Source organism: Podarcis bocagei, assembly GCF_964188305.1.
Source record: "Podarcis bocagei genome assembly, chromosome: 14".
Classification (NCBI taxonomy): domain Eukaryota; kingdom Metazoa; phylum Chordata; class Lepidosauria; order Squamata; family Lacertidae; genus Podarcis; species Podarcis bocagei.
This window is the reverse complement of record NC_138139.1, coordinates 17317393-17335869: the sequence shown is the minus strand read 5'-3', so window position 1 is coordinate 17335869 and position 18477 is coordinate 17317393. Positions and strand designations below refer to the sequence as shown.

At 47.1% G+C, this 18477-nt stretch overlaps 1 protein-coding gene across 2 annotated transcripts in view; it reads right to left on the bottom strand.

Annotated features, from left to right (window-relative positions):
• The window catches only part of ADAMTSL3 (ADAMTS like 3), a 278004-nt gene that overhangs the window by 82035 nt on the left and 177492 nt on the right, over nt 1-18477 (bottom strand). For both annotated transcript variants that reach the window (XM_081171011.1, XM_081171012.1), the window contains exons 8-11: nt 18278-18435; nt 15032-15143; nt 12377-12515; nt 6578-6628 (exon numbers count right to left, since the gene is read on the bottom strand). In XM_081171011.1, the coding sequence (XP_081027137.1) occupies nt 6578-6628; nt 12377-12515; nt 15032-15143; nt 18278-18435 (460 nt within the window). The remainder of the gene's footprint in view (nt 1-6577; nt 6629-12376; nt 12516-15031; nt 15144-18277; nt 18436-18477) is intronic.

Below are 18477 nucleotides of genomic sequence, written 5' to 3'. Positions count from 1 at the left end.
CTGCTAAGCAGTCTGGCCCCAGGAGCTGCCCCAAGGGTACTGAGCGCTGACAGCAGCCCTGAGTATGTCCCGTCATGTTGTAATACTTACATTTCAAAGCATACACTGAAAACACATTACTGCATAAATCTAAACAACCACCTACCACAATGTTGTGACAACATGAGCAATCACTTTGTCTTAATGCAGGGGTGGGGAACATGACTCCCTCCAGTTGTTGTTTGGATCGAACTCCCATCATTCCTGGCCATTGACCATGTTGGCAGAGGCTGATGGGAGTTCGCATCCAACAATGTCTGGTAGGCCACAGGTTGCCCCACTCTCTCTTGCTGTGGCTCCTCTAACCACTGGCATGAGACCCCACCCTCCCCAAAAAAGGTTGTCCACAAGGGAATGTGGTTCTCAGACTTGGAAACGTCCCACTTAGCCAGACCCCTTTCTTTCAGCTCCAGCGCCTCCCCTTCCTGCTCCACCTGCCATGTGGGAACAATAATACAGACCTATTTTGCAGAGTTTCACTTTCTAGCTTACTCATTTGCAGAACTGATGGAAAATGCTTTTTGACAGCCGTTTGCACACATTTCTGTTGTCTGGGGCGGTGTACAAGCAGCACGCCGAACACTTTAAAGCACTGCAATAAGTGCTAAAAACTTACTTGTTTTTAAAATAATAATCATCGGGATGTAAAGTACATTTAACTGTCGAGTGAGATTAGCGGTCCATGGATTTGTATATGCCACAATGCAAAAGCGCCTTATGTGATGCTAGCTGCAGGAAGTGTTTATGGCGTACATTTTTACAGCTGTTTTTCTTTATCTCAGCAATTTAAAATACACTCCCTCGTCCCATATTCCTAGGAGTCAGTTCCAGGTGGGACAAGGGGCCTAGTGGGCCAGGCAGTTTGATAGATACTTTCCAGAGTCTGCGTCTGTCAAGGGATCCCTCAACACTCCTGCAAGCCTGAACTATGCGGGAGCCATTCCAAAAGCCTTCAAAGGTAGGTGTGTGTGTGTGTGTGTGTGTGTGTGTGTGTGTGTGTGTGTGTACAGAGGTGGGGGAACATTTATCCTGGTGATTTCCCACCTCCTTCTTTCAAAAGATTGCTCCATCTGTTAAAACAGTCCGGGAGTGCATTTACAACTTGAGCCACAGCTCAGCTCATTGGACTCCCACCGCTCTCTGCCCTAGACTTCTCATTTGACTAACGAAGGCAACACAGTGCACTAGACGGTCATAAAGGAAGCTTACATATGGCCCTACTATTTATAGATGACTGGTGCTCAAGAAACAGCGAGCGATGTCACAGGAAGCTACCTTTAACCAAGTCAGGGCAGTGGTCCATTTAGCTCACAGGTGTCTACGCTGATTGACAGTGGCTCTCCAGGGTTTTGGGGGGATGTACACGCGCCTCCCAGCCGAGATGTTGGGGAATAACCTGAGACTGTCTGCATGCAGCGCATGTGCTCTACTACTTCCCCGCCAAGCTCGGATTAAGCGCCTTGTCTTAACTTCTGCTGTGTGCGAACACAGCAGGTGCCACAGAGCCCATACAAGGAAACCCATGCATCGGGGGGAAACCTCCTATTCTCTGCATCGCAAGGGTTGGAGAAAAGAGTTCAAGTCGGAATGTTAAGGGCAGAGGAGTGAATCTCCTGTAAATCTCAAGCCACTCCTTCCCGGGCAGAACTTTCAAAGTGAAACTGAGTCCAGGAGCGACCGGTTCCTTTGATTCTGAAGAAGGAGGTGACTGTGCAGAGTACTGATTGGCTACCTGTTGCAACAGCCCAAAAGCTACCGTATTTTTCGCACCATAGGACGCACTTTTTCCCTCCTAAAAAGCAAGGGAAAATGTGTGTGCGTCCTATGGAGCGAATGCAGGCTTTCGCTGAAGCCTGGAGAGTGAGAGGGGTCGGTGCGCACCGACTCCTCTCGCTCTCCAGGCTTCAGGAAGCTATCTGCTAGCAGAGGGAGACCCAGCTCTCCCACCGCTAGCGGAGCGCTGCATTAATCCCGAAGCTTGGGGCGTGCGGAGCTCAGCACGCCCCAAGCTTCTGGGTGCCGGCAAGGTCTCCGCTAGCCCTGGGAGAGCCCCGCGACGTCGCACGGCTCTCCCAGGGCTAGCGGACCACTGCGCTAATCCCGAAGTTTGGGGCGTGCGGAGCTGAGCGCGCCCCAAGCTTCTGGGTGCCGGCAAGGTCTCCGCTAGCCCTGGGAGAGCCCCGCGACGTCGCGCGGCTCTCCCAGGGCTAGCGGACCACTGCGCTAATCCCGAAGTTTGGGGCGTGCGGAGCTGAGCGCGCCCCAAGCTTCTGGGTGCCGGCAAGGTCTCCGCTAGCCCTGGGAGAGCCCCGCGACGTCGCGCGGCTCTCCCAGGGCTAGCGGACCACTGCGCTAATTCCGAAGCTTGGGGCGTGCGGAGCTCAGCACGCCCCAAGCTTCTGGGTGCCGGCAAGGTCTCCGCTAGCCCTGGGAGAGCCCCGCGACGTCGCGCGGCTCTCCCAGGGCTAGCGGACCACTGCGCTAATCCCGAAGTTTGGGGCGTGCGGAGCTGAGCGCGCCCCAAGCTTCTGGGTGCCGGCAAGGTCTCCGCTAGCCCTGGGAGAGCCCCGCGACGTCGCGCGGCTCTCCCAGGGCTAGCGGACCACTGCGCTAATCCCGAAGTTTGGGGCGTGCGGAGCTGAGCGCGCCCCAAGCTTCTGGGTGCTGGCAAGGTCTCCGCTAGCCCTGGGAGAGCCCCGCGACGTCGCACGGCTCTCCCAGGGCTAGCGGACCACTGCGCTAATCCCGAAGCTTGGGGCGTGCGGAGCTCAGCGCGCCCTAAGCTTCTGGGTGCTGGCAAGGTCTCCGCTAGCCCTGGGAGAGCCCCGCGACGTCGCGGGGCTCTCCCAGGGCTAGCGGAGACCTTGCCGGCGCCCAGAAGCTTGGGGCACGCTGAGCTCCGCACGCCCCAAGCTTCGGGATTAGCGCTCCGCTAGCCGTGTCTAGGCTGCGGATAGCAGCCTGCTTCCCGGAGCGTCGGGCGCCCTGAAAGCAGAGCTCCCGGCGCTTTGGGAACACATCCGCAGCATGGGGACCCTTGCAGGAGCTCCCCGCAAGCTTCCCCACGCTGCGGATAGCAGCCTGCCGCCCGGCGGGTGGGGCACCCTGAAGCAGAGCGCCCCTCGCGCCAGGCATACATCCGCAGCGTGGGGAGCCCTGCAGCAGTTCCCCACAAGGCTCCCCAAGCTGCGGATAGCAGCCTGCCGCCCGGCGGGTAGGGCGCCCTGAAGCAGAGCGCCCCGCGCGCTAGGCAGACATCAGCCAGCCCCACAAGCTCGGGGGACAGCAGGGAGGCGCAGCGCCACTATCCCGCTGTTCCTCGACCTGGTTCGGTTTCCCTGACCTGCTTTTGGGGGGGAAATAAAGGGAATTTTTTTTCCTTTATTTCCCCCCAAAAAAACTAGGCGCGTCCTATGGTCCGGTGCGTCCAATCGTGCAAAAAATACGGTACTTCCTGTCCACCACCCCAGCTGGCTGTGCAGAGTGCAAACTGGTTGGCCGCTACAGCAACTACAAAGCCACTGTTTCTGTTCAGCCAAAGCCTAAAGAAGCAAACATTATTATTTGTTTAAGAGAAGGTGCTGAATGCATGCTGAAATTGATAAACTTAGTGGGCACTTTGTGGAGGGTGGGGAATGTAACCCTCCACCAAGCTTGCTCGAAGCACAGGTGGTGATAGTGGAGAATCAATACTTGAATCAGAAGAGTAATACGTGTCAGTAGAGGAAGGAAGAAGCCACAGTAGTATAATCTACACTCAACTCTAGAAACCTGATCCTCAGAAGGCTTGGAGCTGTAGTGTACTCTTGGTACAGGATAAAACTTAATGGGTCACCATGTAGGAAAGAGATGGGAAACCTATAGATGTTCTTTGATGATATTATTTGTGCTTTCATTATCTATCACCTACGCAGTCATCTCAAGATAATGTACAATAAAAACAGAAAAAAACAGCTGGTACATTTAAAACAAAACTAAAACAATGCAAAATAGACACTCAGGGCAAAGAACCATTTACTCAGCTGGGAGGAACTGTCTTCAATTGTTGCTGGAAAGCGCAGGCAGTGGGAGCCTATTGTATCACAACAGATATACTATTCCACTAGAAAGGGGCCACCATGCTAAAAGCCCTGCTCAAAGGTACTGTAGAGTGGGCTACTGAGATCTTTGGAACTTGTAGGATAAATTTTCCTGCAGACTTCAGGGATCTATTGGGAATAGAAGGTTTAAGGTGGTTGCTCAATTAACCTGCTCCTGGGCTGTATGAGGACTTGTGTATTCATACCAACATCTTGAATTTGGCCCAATAGCAGACTAGTAACCAGTGCAAATCCCACAAGCAAGATGTTATATGCTGGTGATAGTTTGCCCCTACAAGCAATCCAGATGCCACATTCTGCACCAGCTGCAGCCTCCAGACCAACCCCAAAGGCAGCCCCACATAGACCATACTGTAGTAGTCCAACCATGAGGTTACCAATAACAACCCCCATTATCCTCAACTACTGGTCCTGTTGTCATATTGCTGATGGGAGTTGGAAGTCCAGCAACATCTGGAGAGCCACATCTCCATCCCCAATAAAGAGAAAAATTAAGTGTGCCTTAGGCTGGAAAGTGAAAAAAAGGCATTCTGACATTCTCTCTGTCACACGAGAGCTGCTTATTTGCTGATAGGTGGAAAAAGCCATACAAGTCGGTCTCTGCCTACATGGCTGGGTCATTAAAATATTCCTGAGCTCATTTCAGACAACACAGTTCAAATGGGTGCTTTATAGGAGTAGCATTTGCCAACAGAGACGTGCACAGTCCTCCAACTACTGCTTGTTTGGAGGTTATGCAGGTTTTCACGATGCTCAACCCCTCCCCTCCTACAAAACCCACTTTAACCCAAAATATAGGTGGGGCCCAAATAAACAAATGGGCACATCTTAGTTCAAGTGTTGGGAGCCTCCAGATGTTACTAACTATGACTCCCATCATTCCTAGCCATCGGCGATGCTTGCTAGGGCTGATGGGAGTTGCAGTTCAGCAACATCTGGAAAGCCAAAAATCCCCCATACTTAACCAAACCAAATATTTCCAGCTCTGGAACATTTGGGGACCAGGTATTTGTTTGTTCATTTAGTCTTTATGGCTGTTATCACAAGTGTTGGTAAAGGTAAAAGGACCCCTGACCATTAGGTCCAGTCGCGGATGACTCTGGGGTTGCAGCGCACGTCTCACTTTACTGGCCGAGGGAGCCGGCGTACAACTTCCGGGTCATGTGGCCAGCATGCCTAAGCCACTTCTGGCGAACCAGAGCAGCGCACGGAAATGCTGTTTACCTTCCCGCCGGAGCGGTACCTATTTATCTACTTGCACTTTGACGTGCTTTCAAACTGCTAGGTTGGCAGGAGCAGGGACCAAGCAACAGGAGCTCCCCCCGTCACGGGGATTTGAACCGCCGACCTTACGATCGGCAAGCACTAGGCTCTGTGGTTTAACACACAGCACCACCTGCGTCCCTTGTCACAAGTGTTGGAAAACCCCACAAAACCCATAAACAGAGAGAACAGTGAGAGGAGCCCACAAACTATTTGGCAATGAAGAATCATACTACCTTAAATTCTCTGAGAGTGATGGTGGTTTGGAACGCCCTCTGTCCATCAACCCTCTCCAGACTTGGTCTCACTGAACACATCTGCAGTGTTGAGTCTGGAGTGTTGGTTTTTTAAATCCCTTTGCTAGGACTTGGCTTTATTTAGCTGATTGATACACTATCCTCAACAATTGCTATCTTGCACATAACTTACTAATGGAGCCCATGCACTTGAAGCGGGAAAGTGCATTAGTGGCAGGTCGCGCTCTTTAAGTGCCATGTGCTTTGGTGCGAACTTATCTCAAGAACTCATGGGCTGTCAAGCTCAGTCATGCCATCTATGGCAAACAGTTACTGCTAGTCTTCATCTTGGGTAGGCAGGCATCTGAACAAATGATACAAACTAATTACCGTATTTTTCCATGTATAACACGCCCCCGTGTATAAGACGCCCCCTATTTTGGGGGACTCAAATTTAAGAAAATGGGGGGGGGGTTGCCCAGAGTTTTTGAGCTTTCTTTGGGGGAGGGGATGCCGAAAATCACTAACCCAACTGAGAAATGCTGACAATCACTCATGTCGCCAATGACAACATGCGTCTGCCCGCTCAAAAACAGCAGACGGTAATCACACGCCCAATCGCCGAAGTGGCAGCCAATCCAGAGCAACCCTTGCCGCAGCAACCAATCACCCACCCAATTTTTCCGAAGCAGCAACCAATCCAAAGCAGCACTTGACGCAGCCACCAATCACCCACAAAATCGCCACTGACAAGCTCCTACTCACGCCTGCGACCAATCGCCCGTGTCCCCCCCCCCACACGCACTATCTGTGTATAAGACAACCCCCGTTTTTTAACATCATTTTTGAGTAAAAATCCCTCGTCTTATACACGGAAAAGTACGGTACACTGTATTATATTATTAATGGAAGGCTAATCTCAGCAGAGGCCATACATACCGAGGAAGTGGCTGGAAGTGGTCGTAAGGCATGATTTCCTTGAATCCGTCACTGTGAACAAGACAAGCATTTGCAAAGTTATTTGCGGAACACCAGGATAGGTTTTTCTTTGTGTCATGAATATATTCATTTGAACACCCACCAGAATTTCTGGAAACAACTAGTTTGTGAGGTGGGTGTCCCTTGCACACCCCACTGAACCCATTCAGATCTTAGCAACTGAACTGGTTTGTTCTCAAGCTTCTATGCAATTCCTGTGAAAGGTCCTAAAAACAAAGCTCTGCTGCCAGGTTTCTAGCAGTCCAAGGCAAGACCAGCCCTACCGTTAGGCAGAGCGAAGTAGCTACCGCAGGCAGTGAAAGCTGGGAGCAGCAACAAGATAATGAAGGATAGAGCTGTGTGTGCCATGTGAATGGCAAACCCACAAACAAGATAATCTGCCACCCTCAACATCCTACTGTAACTAAGCCTAAGTATGTACTATCTGAAATAATCACATAATTCTTCTCTTACTCTGTTGTCTCCCTTGATACTGTTTTCAGACTGTATGCCCTTTGGGGCAGGGAGCTGTTCTCCCAGGACTAAGCTACATTAGTATAAAAATCCAGGGTTTTAAGTGCATTATAAACATGGAACACCAGATGGTGCTGTAGAGCACAAAACTTTCCTATGAGATTTTACATAGGATTTTTTCCTTTTGTTATAACGATTTAATTTATGACTTCTTTATAGCGTTTTCCCCCCTGTGTGTAGATCCACCCCCAGTCTCTGTAATCTAACCTGTATTAATCCTAGGCTATCTGGAACTGCAAACGACCAAGCCTCAAAGACTTCTTTGAGGACAGAAGACAACAGGGATGTGCAAAACCTCAAGACTGCACAGGCCTGGGATAAGATGTAGGAATGCAGCCTCCTGCCATTTTCAGGTCAAAATGGTGGCAATCTACTCTATGTCAGAAAAGAAAAAAAATGTAGTACCCAAAGAGGACAAAAGTGAACACATATCTGCATACAAATGGCATGAACTTATTATATGCAAATATGGAAATGAGTAGCACAACTTAAACAGAAATGCAATTCATCTCAACCCTCAGGGCAGAAGACTGCGACCGAGTGCTCTGCTCAGTCTGCTGTCCATGGCTGTTAACTGTTAATAGACAACTATTTCAGTACTCGTCTTGCTCTCCCTTCTGAGGGTTTCTTGATCCTTAAGTCAAGAATGGACCAGGACAGCTCTTCAAACAGAGGACACCTTCCAGGTGAGTGCTGCCCTCTGCCAGCTCTTCAAATAGAAGACTGTCCTCTATTAATGAAATATACTCGGAGTCGAGAGTGGATTTCATGCTCTTTATTCAGCTCATAGTGGGAGGAGGAAAATGAATGTTCCCCCAAAGTATCTGCTTTATATACATTATTTACACAATGGGCTGCACGTGATTGGCTAATTCCGGAATTCTCCTGTAGACCAATCAGGTTGTGGATTCACTTTCATCTGGAGCTGGATTGGGTGGCTCCTGCAGACCAATCAGACTGCTGCATTGTTCTAGGACCAATCAGACTGCTGCACTCTGAATCCTATTCAACTCAGTACATAACAAGTAGGTCACATGCCTACCCTACTGGTCAAGAAAGAAGTAGCCTCTGCCAGCTACTCCAGCTCAAGACCTCATCTCCACCTCCAGCAACTGACCTCTGGGGCCTCAACGGGAGAGCATAGACTACAGCTATGGATTTGAGCCAACCTGCCCACAACCCTGGCTGGGCCCTGACACCCACAAGGAGGAGGAACGAGAAACAAAGCAGAACATTCACCCCATAGCATCTTAGCGCCTTTGCTTTTATAGCGCTGATATTAATGGAAAGTACTCGTATTACATGTTCCCCCCTACTTATAAAGCTCCCATCCTACTTCCAGAAGGTTCTGTAACCTTTTATGATCTAAGTTTTGCCAGAGTGGGTCTGCAGAAACAGGCCTGGTGAGCTTTGAGCATCTATGCTTCCGAGGGGGTCGCTATCGATGATTACGTTCGGCTGGGATTAGAGGAAACAGGACAGTTTAGTTATAGGAAATGAAATCCACCGAGAGCGTTTCCTTTTTCTCCTTTGGATATATCTCCAGGTCTGCCAGCTGGCATTTTAATGTGAGGTTCTGGGCTAGATACTGTAGTGTTATTTTAAGATACTTTAGCAGAGCCAGGAAACAGCACCAGACGATCCAACAGCCAGCGTGCCTTAAATGTCATTGTGCAACTCAATATGGTCTATGTACGCTGCAGCAGCAGCCTTTAGGAACTTGGCAACGGCACCGTGTGGTCTTTGCACCACAAGCATCTTTCCTTTCCTTTCGCATTGCATTCATTTTGTTTCATTGGAGCCTGTAACCCTTAAGGGAAAAAAATGAAAGCGTTGACTGATGAGTGTCTAAAAGGAAAGGAATGCATGTGAGATGCTGGCTTCAGGTAGATCAATGATTCCCAAACTGGGGCACACTGGTGTGACTTCAGAGGGGTTGATGTGTGCCTTTAAAAAAAAATTAAGGAATCCCAAGCAACGATATTGGATGCACTCATCACTCTATGCCTCTTGGAGCTGGACATTCATATTATCCTGAGCAGATGGTGGGAGTTAAGGATGCAGTAACATTTCCAGATGCAGTTTGTGCATGTATGTGACATGCTCAGAGAAATTCCAGAAGCATCGCCATTGTCAAGAGCTACTACATCTGTGTGCAGCTGCGCCGTATGGTAAACTGCTGAACTACAACAGTAAAGTACCTTCAGGCCCTAGACCAGGCATAGGCAAACTCGGCCCTCCAGATGTTTTGGGACTACAATTCCCATCATCCCTGATCCTGTTAGCTAGGGAACATGGGAGTTGTAGTCCCCAAACATCTGGAGGGCCGAGTTTGCCTATGCCTGCAGACTGACTCTGCCCACCCAGGCTGGTCAGTGGGTCGTTTTGGGAAAGGAGGAGGGCTTCTTTTTTTCCAGTTGAGCCTTGCGTGAACACCAAGGTCTTCCTGAGCTCCGAGTGCCCCTGTAGTCCTGGTTATCATTTGGTCCTGAAATCTGGCTTGTTTTTTGACCCCAACTCTTGGATCCACACGCAGCTTCTGACTCCCAACTCATGGCTCACCTCAGGCAGCTGCCCACAGCCCAGCCCTACAGATCTTCATTGTTTAGTCTGGGGACAGTCAATATTGTGACCTCCAGAAATGTGGATACAGGGAACCAAGCAGAGGGCCTTCTCGGTAGTGGCACCCGCCGTGTGGAAAGCCTTCCCATCAGATGTCAAGGAAATAAACTATCTGAGTTTTAGAAGACATCTGAAGGCAGCCCTGTTCAGGAAAGCTTTTAATGGTTGGGGTTTTATTGTGTTTTTAATATTTTGTGGCAGGGAAAACCCTGTCAGATGGGTGGCATATAAATAACAATGATGATTATTATAGGCTACAGCTCTCTCATCCTTGACCCTAGGGCATGTTGTCTGGGGCTGATGGGAGTTGTTGTCCCAAATGTCTGGAAGATACCAGGTTGGTTACTCTTGGCTTAGCCAAAGGCTATCAGTCATATAATAGTTACAGGTAGGTAGCCGTGTTGGTTTGCCGTAGTCGAAACAAAATAAAAAAAATCCTTCCAGTAGGACCTTAGAGACCAACTAAGTTTGTTATTGGTATGAGCTTTCGGGTGCATGCACACTTCTTCAGATATAATATAATTATATAGTCATATAATAGTACATCATACAAATTATGATGTAAGCAAACACAATCAAGTACAATATCCAACGCCTTTTGCAACAATAATACTATATAAAAAAACTACAGCATTCAATACAGAAAAGACAAGCTCCCACCCATTTATAATTTAACTCAACTCTTTAACAACAAAATTGACAGCCCCCTACAATCTGACATTTTCCATTCACCGTTTATTCTAAGTTGTGTTGCCAGTCAACCATATGGGATTTGACTCATTCATTTTTAATAGACAAAAACCACAACTAGAAAACTAGCTAGGTCAAGTATGTAAGTTTTGTTATATATAGTGGCTTGGGGAGGAGGGCGATGTTCTTTGAGGATTAATCTCTGCCAACAAGTCATGAACATCTAAATCCAAAATATGCTGCCTAACCACTTCCAAAGCTTCTATTCTGCCTGCATTAACAAAAACAAAAACAATAAAAAAATCACATGAGGATCCTATCACAGCGGTTCACTTAGTGACTGATTTAACTCAGTCACTGTCTGGGATATAAATCAGTGCTAACTTTGAAAGCTTCTGGCTATTTCCATAGAATAATTTTATCCTTTAATAATGTTACCATCCTGGTATTCAGTGAAGATGACAACTTTTACAGACTAGCTTTGGCTCATAACAAGAAAGGTGGTGTTCTGTTTGGTACAAGGAATACCCTCCTCACGTACTGATTCTGAATGGAATCAGTAGACCTTTGAGATCCGTATTACCTGAAAGCTGAAAAATGTTAAAGCGAAGGCAGAATGAACTGACCACTTTCTTAACTGTTTGGCTAACATTTTCTCCAGCTGGCTCTGCATTCTCTTGGAAGCATCCAGAGCTAGTGAAAGTGTTGCTGCAATTCTTTGCACCCTTTTGCTTAATTTAATGAAAACTTCCAAATAATGAGTTGCTCTGGCTTCTTGCATGTTAGCCAATGCTCCCTTCATTTCACATGTAGAATTCCAGAAATATCTATCATCAAACCATGAGTCATTCTGTTTTCTTCTTCTTCCCCAAAATCCTGATATAATCACCAACTTTAATCCCAGTAATTAAAACAAAATTCAAAGTATGCCGCCATGTCTCCAGCTTTCATAGGCAGCAAATGTTACTAATTTGCCTCCAAATCAAGCAAATTTTCCTAAGTCTAAGGAAGGCTACTTCCAGACTATTCAGTATATGGGAGTTAGCTTTATCTATCCAACTCCAAATCAGAAACACTTTTTAGCCTTGTTAATCTCGGAGTCTAATTTCCATCTTTTTAAAAATTAAGAATATTACAAGTTAAAAGAAAAAGAAAGAAAAAGAATACATAAACCATTTTAAAAAGGCAGAAGAAGACAACAATAAATAGGGTTGCCATGTGTCCTCTTTTTCCGGGGTAAAAATTGGGACAGATTGCATTCATTTGCTTTGAATGGCCATCATGGCATCCTCTTTTTTGCTCTTTGAAATATGGCAACCCTAAACGATTATTACAAAAATTACAATTAAGATTACAGAGCTATATAACGTATATGTAAGTGGAAGAACTTATTGTTTCCCTTAAATATACATTGATTCATGGGTCACTATGGTTTGGACAAATACGTTCCAAATATAAATAAATTTGTGCATATATAATATTTGTCTGAAAGTGATCTGCTTAAATTATCCCTTCTTTCCCTACCAATAATGACAAGAACTTTTGGCTCAGCCCGTCTTGTTCAAGAACAGCAGCGGCGAATATGGTGCCATTCGAATGCTGCTGAACTACAACTCCCATCAGCCCCAGCAAGCACAGCCAGTGGTCAGGAAGGATGGGACTTGTAGCCCACAGCATCTGGAGGGCTACCCCTGCCCAAGAATAGTAAGTTCAATTTCCAGGTTATACAGACAGAACCCACTCAATCAAATGAACCGATTCACGGTGGGGTGTGCGTGCAAAAATAATACCGGTGGTCACTATTCCTTTCTTTACTGAAAAGCAAAACCTTCCCTCCACCACTGACTCAGACACCCGGCTCCCCAGTGCTCCAACTGGGATCCACCCATCCATTTATAAATTGGCAAGGCAAACCTTGAAGGGCAGGGATCCATATTGCATTCCTTCAGCTTAGGCTTTGGTTTCTTATTTTCAGGATAGTAGTGGCAGTACTGATCTGGCACCACGCGCTTTGAACGGATATCCACACACTCTGCAGAGTTCAGCTGGTAACCTACATCGGGGAGAGGAATATGCGTTGCATTTAAGTGGAAACCAACATATAGTCGTACCTTGGCTCTCAAACAGAATGCGTTCCGGGAGTCCGTTCGACTCCCGGAACTGTTCGTAAACCAAGGCATCCTGCAGCCAGTCTGAAACTGTGCTGGACATTCGGCTTCCGAAAATCGTTCAAAAACCCAAACACTCACTTCTGGTTTTCAATTGTTCGGGAGCCGAAATGTACCAGTTCCAAGGCGTTTGGCAAACCAGGTACAATTGTATATGGATAGATTTGTGTGTTCTGTGTCCCTTCCTCCTCCACTCTCACATGTGCCCCCAACTCCACAGAGGCAGAGGGCCTTCTCGGTAGTGGCACCCACCCTGTGGAACGTCCTCCCATCAGATGTCAAAGAGAGAAATAACTACCAAACTTTTAGAAGACATCTGAAAGCAGCCCTGTTTAGGGAAGCTTTTAATGCTTAATAGGTTATTGTATATTAGTGTTTTGTTGGAAGCCGCCCAGAGTGGATGGGGAAACCCAGCCAGACGGGCGGGGTATAAATTATTATTATTATTATTATTATTATTATTATTATTATTATTATTATTACTTCTCACCTTCACTCGTAATGCCCCCTGTGAACATACACACTATTTGCGAAGTACATTCGCATCCCTCTTCCATGCACATGCAAACAATTTCGCGTACTCTCCATCAGTCAGCTAACACTTTGGTAACGCCATCTTTTCTTGCTCCACCTCTCCCCTCCAATAGCACACATCCCCGTGTGCCTGTAAGGCCTTGTGCGACGACAACTTTCAAGCCTTCCGAGGGCTGGGAATGTTCATAAACATTTCATAACTCCTCGGCAGCTGAAGCCAATGACTCCAGAGGACTCATTTCAATCGGCTGAGGCCAGCGCTCTCTCAGCCAACAGCGATGCGAGTTTTAAAAAAAAACCCCGGCTCCCTGTTATCGACCCCACTTGCGCCAACTACAGCATGCAGGCCAAACACTCGTCGCTGGAAAGGTCGCAAACCTTTGGACAGATGAGCAGATTTGCAAACTCTGTGGCACACTTGTGACGGAGAAGCCTTTACGGTCCCTGCAGATCCATTAAAGAGCAGCTGCAGCAGCAGCAGTAACTCAGAAGGACCAGGGAGAGGACATTTTGAACAATTATCTTGTTCCCTTGCCTGCAACAGTGCCTTGATCAGCCACCACTGCTTTTTTAAAAAAAGGTATTGGCTAGCATCCTAAATTTCCTTCTATAACTGTAATGAAGTTTGTGGAATGAAAATGCCCTGCCTTCCATTTCCCTCTATAGCCCTCTGTGCACCACATCTCTAATCCTAGCCAGACATGTAAAGCTGTTGTGTATTTTAATTTGCAATTTTAGCTTACATTTTAAACCAGACATCCCCAAACTCGGCCCTCCAGAAGTTTTGGGACTACAACTCCCATCATCCCTAGCTAACAGGACCAGTGGTCAAGGATGGTGGGACTTGTAGTCCCAAAACATCTGGAGGGTCAAGTTTGGGGTGCCTGTTTTAAACTATTGTTTTAAATCAACTTGTTTTCCAAATGAATTTGTCTTTAACGCTGATTTTTATTGACAATGCTGATGTGTATTTTTATATTCTTCGTAAACCGCTTAGAGGTTTTATGTACAGTTAAGCGACACACAATTTCCTATTAAATAAATCAAACATTACAGTGGTACCTTCATTCCCGAATGGCTTAGCTGTTGAACAAATTGGCTCCCAAACGCCGCAAACCTGAAAGTAAGTGTTCCGGTTTACAGACTTTTTTGGAAGCCAAACATCTGACGCGGCTTCTGCAGCTTCTGATTGAGTGCAGAAAGCTCCTGCAGCCAATCGCAAGCCACACCTTAGTTTTTGAACAGTTTCAGGAGTTGAACGGACTCCTGGAACGGATTAAGTTTGAGAACCAAGGTAGCACTGTACCTTGTGGTGAACACAGAGTTCTGCCTTAGACAAACCACTGCTACCTCTGCTTCACCCTACCCCCATCTATGATACAGAAATACAAATACCTGCCGGTCTTTTAAAGCTATCATAAAGACTACTGAGAAGCACTCTGAAACACATTGTGTAAAATTAAACGCTCACTATGCCTTCCCCAAAACACTAGCTACATTTCCAGTGTGCCTTTGAAACATGCAACTTGTTTTTTTAAAAATAGTAGCTACCAGTGCTATTTTTCTAGAAAAAGAGGTGCTGGAACTCACCATGAACCCTTGTTCTTTTATAATGGCATTGGCGCCCACCTGAGAGGGGAACTGAGTTCCGGCTGAAAAAAAGCCCTGGTAGCTACACCGAAAACATCACCAATTACTAAACTGGCTGCAAATGTTGGCCTTCTGCACTGCAAACAGGGAGGAGCTCAGTGTTATAACCCAGCATGAATTTATAGTAATAAAAATATATATATACAGCTAGAAAGCTGTAAATCCACCACTTAAAATCCACAGCTGTACACACTCCCAAGCCACATCCGTTACTCACCTCCTCCACATGTCGCAGTGCAGGGGAAGAACTCTGTCTGTCTCCACTGATGACTTATGGGTTGGTAGAAGAAGAACTGAACCACACTGTCTTTGGGGGCAGCATACCTGGCCTAGAGAGAGTCCCATTACAACACATTTGTATACCGAGGGCCAGCGCTCTATGGCCTGTCACAGAATAATTCATGCGCAAAGCGTAGCGCGGAAAGCGCCGTGGCAAAAAAAAAAAGGCAAGGGGGAATTTAGAAACATTGCAAGCAGGAAATCTGGAGTGCTATAATTTAAAGCAGAAAGGGTTTTGCTTATCAGGCACTGTTATCTTCTGCCGTTTAGGTCAGCATCACGGCCCCAGTTCACAGGTTATCAGTGGCGCCATTTCTCATTGCCATGTCTGCCTCCATTCTGTGGCACAGATGGCCACAGAATGCTCCTTTGCTGGCACCCAACTGCACAGGCACCCATGGTTTTGCACCCTTGGAGAAGGGGTTCATATGAACTGGATATCCCCATGATTAGGAGGTATAGTGGATCACCCATTTCATATGTTGGAGCACCTAAATGTTGAAGAAGTGGGCGACATGTGAAGAGAAGCATTGCTTACCATTAAAGGCTTAGAACACATTGGATCCAGTGGGGTGTAGTGATTATTTCTATTATTATTATTATTATTATTATTATTATTATTATTATTATTATTATTATTATTATTATTATCAATTTATACCCCATCCTTCCTCCCAAAGGAGTGCAATGTGGCAAGCAGGTCATTAAAACAACACAATCAAAAACATTTTCAAACCAAAAGCAGCTTAAAACCAACCACATCCTCTCAGACAATGGTTTCAGTATTAGAGTGCTGGCCTAAGGTTGCAAACACATTCCATCGAATGCCCACCTAGGGCTGAAACTCACTGTGTGACCTTGGCTTGGTTCTTCTCTCTTTATCAACCCTAAGTTTTAAGATTGTTGTGAGGACAAAATGGGGTCAGCTGAACCTTGTATGCTCCTCTCAGGGAAGAACGGTGGGGACAGTTCACCCCAGGTGTCAGCACTGAGAGGGGTGACAAAATGCCGGGCAGCACTCATTGTGCAGTCTGCAGTGCGCCTGAGCCACTGTCTCTCCTGGGAGTGATGCGGTGGCTTGGGCACCCAAAGGCTCCGCACTGCCCCAAACGGTTTGCCCGCTGCCTCCCCCTCAGCTGTAGGGTGGCTGAGTGGGAGGAAGCAGGCAGACTCCTTGGAGGCCCCATGGAGCGTCCTGCCCTGGCTCGCCCCGCCCACACGGGTGGCGGGCCCCACCCCTGGGCACAGGACACACGTGCCATCCCAGGTGCCCAATCAGCTTGCTCCACCACTGGCTCCTCTGAGTTCCTTTAAGGTAGGGCTGGAGTACAATTAAAGCAACCTATCAGTCAAGAGAAGGACCGCAGGTGGAGCTGTGGGTTAAACCACAGAGCCTAGGACTTGCCAATCAGAAGGTTGGCGGTTTGAATCCCCGCGACGGGGTGAGCTCCCGTTGCTCAGTACCTGCTCCTGCCAACCTAGCAGTTCGAAAGCACGTCAAAGTGCAAGTAGATAAATAGGTACCGCTCCAGCGGGAAGATAAACGGTGTTTCCATGTGCTGCTCTGGTTCTCCAGAAGCGGCTTAGTCATGCTGGCCACATGACCCGGAAGCTGTATGCCGGCTCCCTCAGCTAATAAAGTGAGATGAGCGCCGCAACCCCAGAGTCAGCCATGACTGGACCTAATGGCCAGGGATCCCTTTACCTTTTATCAGTCAAGAGAACACCTGCTCCCATACCAACACCTTCTTTGCCCTACTTTGATATTGCCACATTTTCTGATGCTTAGGAGGTAGTTACAAAGGCCAAAACCTTTTCAGTGGTTGTCCTTCTTCTTGCCCAAGGAACCTTGCCATGCTACCTGCTTACTGGATTTAAAGCAGGTGTAAAAAAAAGACTCTTTAAAGAGTTGTGTCCAAGCACACTTTTTTTTCTTTTGTCCCAGAGCTTTCCCTCCAAAAGCCTGTTCTTTACTGCTGAATTGGAACAAACGGCAATGTGGATTTCTGTGGATTGCCGAAAAGGATTGTCAGTAAAGAGCAGGTTTTTCACAGGGCAAGTTCTGAGACAAAAAAAGCATTTGGACACAGCACTTTAAAGTGAGAAACTGTGCCTGGAAATGTGGAAAAATAAAGTCTGCTTGAGCCCTTAGTTTATGTAAGCCACTGTGGGAGTCAACAGGTGGGGTTTGATCTCATTCAAAGTCCATGGGTCTTATTTCTAAAGCAACTTTAACAAATGGGATTGAAGCTGTGGTCTCTAACCTGCACTCACTTTTAATCAAGTGCTGCTTGCATTAACTAGGTATAAATCCTGAATAACTTGCTTTAGAATTGGGCTGGGCTGGGCTCATACATAATATCCCCATCTTGCCAGACCAAACTCCTTCTGCAATTTAAATAGGCTACCATATTCTTCCCCTTAAATATCTGAACTTGGATAGTAAAATGGGCTAAACAATAGCTTCCACTTTTCCGTTTGAGAAGTGAAGGGACTGCTGTATGTACATTTGCAATGTGGCTTAGCATCTTTGGGATAACAGGTGGTCTATAAATATGAGAATATTCAATGGCTGGCAAACAGCAGGCATTTCTATTAGCTACTAAATCCACTTCCTGGGTTTAGAACATCAGGATCAAAGGGCACCAACCCACCTGGCCACAAAATACATGTAAGAACTGGAGTAACTCAACAGTCTTTCAGAGAATCAGGCCACATTTACATTCAGGCTCTATGACACCACTTTAAACAGCCCTGGCTACCCCCAAAGCATTCTGGGAAGTATACGGAGAGTTGTTAGGAGACCCTCTATTCCCCTCCCAGAGCTGCAATCCTTCTTCCCAGAGAACTCTGGGAATTGTAGTTCTGTGGAGGGAACAGGAACCTTCGAACTCTCAGCACCCTTAACAAACTACAGTTCCCAGGATTCTTTGAGGGGGTGCCTTGACTATTAAATTGGCATAACAGTCTGGCTTTAGGCTGCCTGCTTATCTGACAGCAGCCCACCTGCCTAACTTGGGCCTGAGCATCTGACACCTTATAAATCCTAATTTAGTTGTTCAGCTTCTTCTTCTCTGCCTCCCTCTCTCCCTTTGGCTGCTGTTGTCCTTTCTATACATAGCTGTTTCAACTGTGCTGGCAGCCAGATCTTCAGACTGCACGGCCGAGGGAGGCAACATCTTACCTTGATAATGAAATCAGCTCCAAGGGGCCCTGGGATTTTTATCGTTTCTCTTTCTGCGCCCTTCTGAAATTCCACAGTCGTGTTTTCAATAACGAACGTTCCCGGGGCACCAAAGCTGTGTTCGCCGCTGTCTCCCTGTAGCGTCTTTGATTCAATCACTGAAACAGGAAAAGGACACGCCACAATTCAGAGGGTTGTGG